This window comes from Oncorhynchus nerka, unplaced genomic scaffold (assembly GCF_034236695.1).
Source record: "Oncorhynchus nerka isolate Pitt River unplaced genomic scaffold, Oner_Uvic_2.0 unplaced_scaffold_38___fragment_2___debris, whole genome shotgun sequence".
In the NCBI taxonomy this organism is placed as follows: domain Eukaryota; kingdom Metazoa; phylum Chordata; class Actinopteri; order Salmoniformes; family Salmonidae; genus Oncorhynchus; species Oncorhynchus nerka.
This window is the reverse complement of record NW_027040320.1, coordinates 215987-221986: the sequence shown is the minus strand read 5'-3', so window position 1 is coordinate 221986 and position 6000 is coordinate 215987. Positions and strand designations below refer to the sequence as shown.

Here is a 6000-nt window from a genome sequence, read left to right as displayed (position 1 = left end):
TCGTGTGAGATGAAAATGGACAAACTAAAGGGTGTGCAATATAGAAGTGGACATTCTGAACCTTGTTTGAGGTCAACATGACCAAGGAGCTATTGAAATGAGAAACATTGATAAACATTGAAAATTAATGTCAAATTGCGTGAGATGAAAATGGACAAACAAAAGGGTGTGCAATGTGTAGGCCCACTGATTGTACATTCGGAACCTTGTTAGAGGCCAGTAGTTCATATGATCAAGGAGCTATTGAAATTTGAATGTAAAAAAGTGTGTACTTTGTTTATGCTCCCTAACTAATTAAACTAGGAATACAAAATGCTGCTCAAATTTCCACGTTTTTTCATTTGGAAAGCGAATTAATGTCCAAATCTTGAAAATAAGACATGTGCGTTGTTGTGCGCAATTTTTCCAAAATCATGACACTTATTTGGAGTCTGTGGCTCAAGTGGTTTGGAGGTTATTGAGGTTTGAAAACGTGAATAGCCGTCGAATATCCAACCTGAAACTGACTTTACCTTGTCGGAAAACCTGCATGTGAGACAGGCAACCCCGCGCAAATGTCCAATGCAAATGTCTCTGCTTTCTCCAACTCCACCCTCCCTTTATATTGGATTTTGCTACCGCCGATTCATTCCGTTATTGTGCGCCCTGAGGTGTGCTTTGCATCGGAACCGCTTTGGCGAACTGGGTAGCCAAGCCTATAGGTCAAAACTAATAAGAGTTCTGGGCATAGACCTATTTAAACATGGATCTTCATCAACGAGGTTGGTTACGATGGGCAACTCTGTTTGCCATTGCGTTATCAGTGAACAGTTTGAGCAAACACGACATGTTTGATTATGGAGAGCAAGCTGGAGACCAACTGTTGGAGCAGGGGACCGACCAAACTCAAGCACTTATTTTGAACCAGTCAATGTTCTTCTTCGATGGCGCATATGACACTGTTTATGTGAGTATAATGATGTTTTATGCACATGCGAAAATAGTAGCTTAATTATACACGAGAATAGCGGGGAAATATATCAATGGCAAACATGCACAGCCATCAATTATGATATTCACGTGCATGTTGACAGTTGAGAACCCCTTCCATTGCATCCATTGTGATAGGCTATTTTATCCATGAAAGATAGCTAACAAAACAATTACATCCTATGTTCTCAATTAGTTTACCATCTCATGCATGTGCCACATCATTCAAAATCTGTTCACATATTAAAGTACTCTTTGATGATAATTACATTAGCATAAATTGCTCAAATCCCATGAATTGGGGGGATGAAAGGCCATGTGGAATGTTGCTGGGAGGGTGTGGAATGTCAGTCAATTCATTATGTGACTGATAAGGCTATCAATTCCCACCTTCATAAACAATGTCTTGGCTCTGTGCCTCCTTATACTGTAGAATATCACATACCAACAAATCATGTGATGATGGTTGATAGAGAATGATACATTCATTGATCCACAAATGTCTTTAGTTTAGAATGTTTCAGATCTTCCCAAGCGCTTGAATGTTGCCCAAAATGTCACATTGGCAATTGTCACCCCTGTTGTCCCCAAATGTCCCCCCCTCTCTCTCTCTCTCTATTCAATTCAAGGGCTTTATTGGCATGGGAAACAAATGTTAACATTGTCAAAGCAAGTGGAGTAGATAATACACAAAAGTTAAATAAACAAAAATTAAAAGTTAACATTACACTCACAGAAGTTCCAAGTTCCCTCTCTCCCTCTCTCTCTCGCTCTCTCTCTCCTACATCTTTGTATGATATATATACTGCATTATAAGTGAATTTCTCTTTAACTATGGACCCCAGACAGTGCAGTGTAAGGCTTAATTAACCCAAACAATGACTAGTCTGTTCATTAAAAAGCGCTGAGCCCCATTGTTGAAGATTGACAAAACATTCAACCCAGAAGGTCCAGGTAAACTCATCCCAATGCCCCATTAGAAAGCTTTGTCTGTGACGTGACCCGCCTTTTGCCGGATCAAAAGACAGAGACGGCACAGAGAACTGATGAGGTCCCCACACCTCAGGACTATTTTTGATTTATCTCCAAAGATGGCTACAGAGTAACCTTAAGGCTCTGACATACCGGTATGATTGTCAAACGTTTGTCTGCCGACTGTACTTAGCACCCTTGAACAGCGTCGGTTGTCAATCTCTTTTGTGTTCACACAGCAAAGACCTTGGAAGGTGTCAGCCACTCAGTATTGTTAACTTCTTGGTGACAGGGGGCAGTATTTTCTCGTCCGGATGAAATGCATGCCCAAATTCAACTGTCTGCTACTCATCCCCAGAAGATATGAATATTATTATATTTGGATAGAAAACACTCTGAAGTTTCTAAAACTGTTTGAATCAAGTCTGTGAGTATAACAGAACATATTTAACAGGCGAAACTGCGAGGACAAACCGTTCCGAATTTTTTTGGGTTTGAGGTCACTCTCTTTTCAATGGGATTTCATTGGGAATCCCGATTTCTAAGGGACCTTCTTGCAGTTCCTATCACTTCCACTGGATGTCAAGAGTCTTTAGAAATTGGTTGAGGTTATTCCTTTGTGTAATGAAGAAGTATGGCCATCTTGAACGAGGGTCACTTGAAGTGTACTGTTAGATAGAGGTGTGTGACCAGAAAGCATGCTTCAGTTTGTTTTCTACCTGTATTGAACACAGATCATCCCGTCTTCAATTTGATCGATTATTTACGTTAAAAAATACCTAAAGTTGTATTACAAGAGTAGTTTGAAATGTTTTGGCAAAGTTCACAGGTAACTTTTGAGATATTTTGTAGTCACGTTGAGCAAGTTGGAACCGGTGTTTTTCTGGATCAAATGCACCGAATAAATTGCATTTTGGATGTATATCGACGGAATTAATCAAACAAAAGGACCATTTGTGATGTTTATGGGATATCAAAGGTAAGACATGAATTATATTTTTATTTATGCGTTTTGAGTCGCGATTTTCAACCCCATAGAAAATCTTTGGAGGGAGTTGAAAGTCCGTGTTGCCCAGCAACAGCCCCAAAACATCACTGCTCTAGAGGAGATCTGCATGGAGGAATGGGCCAAAATACCAGCAACAGTGTGTGAAAACCTTGTGAAGACTTACAGAAAACGTTTGACCTCTGTCATTGCCAACAAAGGGTATATAACAAAGTATTGAGATAAACTTTTGTTATTGACCAAATACTTATTTTCCACCATAATTTGCAAATAAATTAATAAAAAATCCTACAATGTGATTTTCTGGATTTTTTCCCCTCATTTTGTCTGTCATAGTTGAAGTGAACCTATGATGAAAATTACAGGCCTCTCTCATCTTTTTAAGTGGGAGAACTTGCACAATTGGTGGCTGACTAAATACTTTTTTGCCCAACTGTATATCCATATACAGTGGGGAGAACAAGTATTTGATACACTGCCGATTTTGCAGGTATTCCTACTTACAAAGCATGAGGAGGTCTGTCATTTTTTTATCATAGGTACACTTCAACTGTGAGAGACAGAATCTAAAACAAACATCAAGAAAATCACATTGTATGATTTTTAAGTAATTAATTAGCATTTTATTGCATGACATAAGTATTTGATACATCAGAAAAGCAGAACTTAATATTTGGTACAGAAACCTTTTTTTGCAATTACAGAGATCATACGTTTCCTGTAGTTCTTGACCAGGTTTGCACACACTGCAGCAATGATTTTGGCGCACTCCTCCATACAGACCTTCTCCAGATCCTTCAGGTTTCGGGGCTGTCGCTGGGCAATACAGACTTTCAGCTCCCTCCAAAGTTTTTCCATTGGGTTCAGGTCTGGAGACTGGCTAGGCCACTCCGGGACCTTGAGATGCGTCTTACGGAGCCACTCCTTACTTGCCCTGGCTGTATGTTTTGGGTTGTTGTCATGCTGGAAGACCCAGCCACGACCCATCTTCAATGTGGGAAGGAGGTTGTTGGGCCAAGATCTCGCATACATGGCCCCATCCATCTTCCCCTCAATACGGTGCAGTCGTCCTGTCCCCTTTGCAGAAAAGCATCCCCAAAGAATGATGTTTCCACCTCCATGCTTCACAGTTGGGATGGTGTTATTGGGGTTGTACTCATCCTTCTTCTTCCTCCAAACACAGCGAGTGGAGTTTAGACCAAAAAGCTCTATTTTTGTCTCATCAGACCACATGACCTTCTCCCATTCCTCCTCTGGATCATCCAGATGGTCATTGGCAAACTTCAGACGGGCCTGGACATGCACTGGCTTGAGCAGGGGGACCTTGTATGCGGATTTTAATCCATGACGGCATAGTGTGTTACTAATGATTTTCTTTGAGACTGTGGTCCCAGCTCTCTTCAGGTCATTGACCAGGTCCTGCCGTGTAGTTCTGGGCTGATCCCTCACGTTCCTCATGATCATTGATGCCCCACGAGGTGAGATCTTGCATGGAGCCCCAGACCGAGGGTGATTGACCGTCATCTTGAACTTCTTCCATTTTCTAATAATTTTTATTTTATTTTTATTTTTATTTCACCTTTATTTAACCAGGTAGGCTAGTTGAGAACAAGTTCTCATTTGCAACTGCGACCTGGCCAAGATAAAGCATAGCAGTGTGAACAGACAACACAGAGTTACACATGGAGTAAACAATTAACAAGTCAATAACACAGTAGAAAAAAAGGGGAGTCTATATACAATGTGTGCAAAAGGCATGAGGAGGTAAGCGAATAATTACAATTTTGCAGATTAACACTGGAGTGATAAATGATCAGATGGTCATGTACAGGTAGAGATATTGGTGTGCAAAAGAGCAGAAAAGTAAATAAATAAAAACAGTATGGGGATGAGGTAGGTGAAAATGGGTGGGCTATTTACCAATAGACTATGTACAGCTGCAGCGATCGGTTAGCTGATGTTTGAAGTTGGTGAGGGAGATAAAAGTCTCCAACTTCAGCGATTTTTGAAATTCGTTCCAGTCACAGGCAGCAGAGTACTGGAACGAAAGGCGGCCAAATGAGGTGTTGGCTTTAGGGATGATCAGTGAGATACACCTGCTGGAGCGCGTGCTACGGATGGGTGTTGCCATCGTGACCAGTGAACTGAGATAAGGCGGAGCTTTACCTAGCATGGACTTGTAGATGACCTGGAGCCAGTGGGTCTGGCGACGAATATGTAGCGAGGGCCAGCCGACTAGAGAATACAAGTCGCAGTGGTGGGTGGTATAAGGTGCTTTAGTGACAAAACGGATTGCACTGTGATAAACTGCATCCAGTTTGCTGAGTAGAGTGTTGGAAGCCATTTTGTAGATGACATCGCCGAAGTCGAGGATCGGTAGGATAGTCAGTTTTACTAGGGTAAGCTTGGCAGCGTGAGTGAAGGAGGCTTTGTTGCGGAATAGAAAGCCGACTCTTGATTTGATTTTCGATTGGAGATGTTTGATATGAGTCTGGAAGGAGAGTTTGCAGTCTAGCCAGGTACTTATAGATGATGTCCACATATTCAAGGTCGGAACCATCCAGGGTGGTGATGCTAGTCGGGCATGCGGGTGCAGGCAGCGATCGGTTGAAAAGCATGCATTTGGTTTTACTAGCGTGTAAGAGCAGTTGGAGGCCACGGAAGGAGTGTTGTATGGCATTGAAGCTCGTTTGGAGGTTAGATAGCACAGTGTCCAATGACGGGCCGAAAGTATATAGAATGGTGTCGTTTGCGTAGAGGTGGATCAGGGAATCGCCCGCAGCAAGAGCAACATCATTGATATATACAGAGAAAAGAGTCGGCCCGAGAATTGAACCCTGTGGCACCCCCATAGAGACTGCCAGAGGACCGGACAGCATGCCCTCCGATTTGACACACTGAACTCTGTCTGCAAAGTAATTGGTGAACCAGGCAAGGCAGTCATCCGAAAAACCGAGGCTACTGAGTCTGCCGATAAGAATATGGTGATTGACAGAGTCGAAAGCCTTGGCAAGGTCGATGAAGACGGCTGCACAGTACTGTCTTTTATCGAT

At 42.1% G+C, this 6000-nt stretch overlaps 1 protein-coding gene across 1 annotated transcript in view; it reads left to right on the top strand.

Moving 5' to 3' along the window:
* Positions 1-610: 610 nt before the first annotated feature.
* Positions 611-6000, top strand: part of LOC115142626 (nidogen-1-like) — a 60606-nt gene continuing 55216 nt past the window's right edge. Inside the window, exon 1 of the mRNA XM_029682222.2 lies at positions 611-946. Coding sequence (XP_029538082.1) covers positions 743-946 — 204 coding nt within the window. The 5' untranslated portion in view covers positions 611-742. The remainder of the gene's footprint in view (positions 947-6000) is intronic.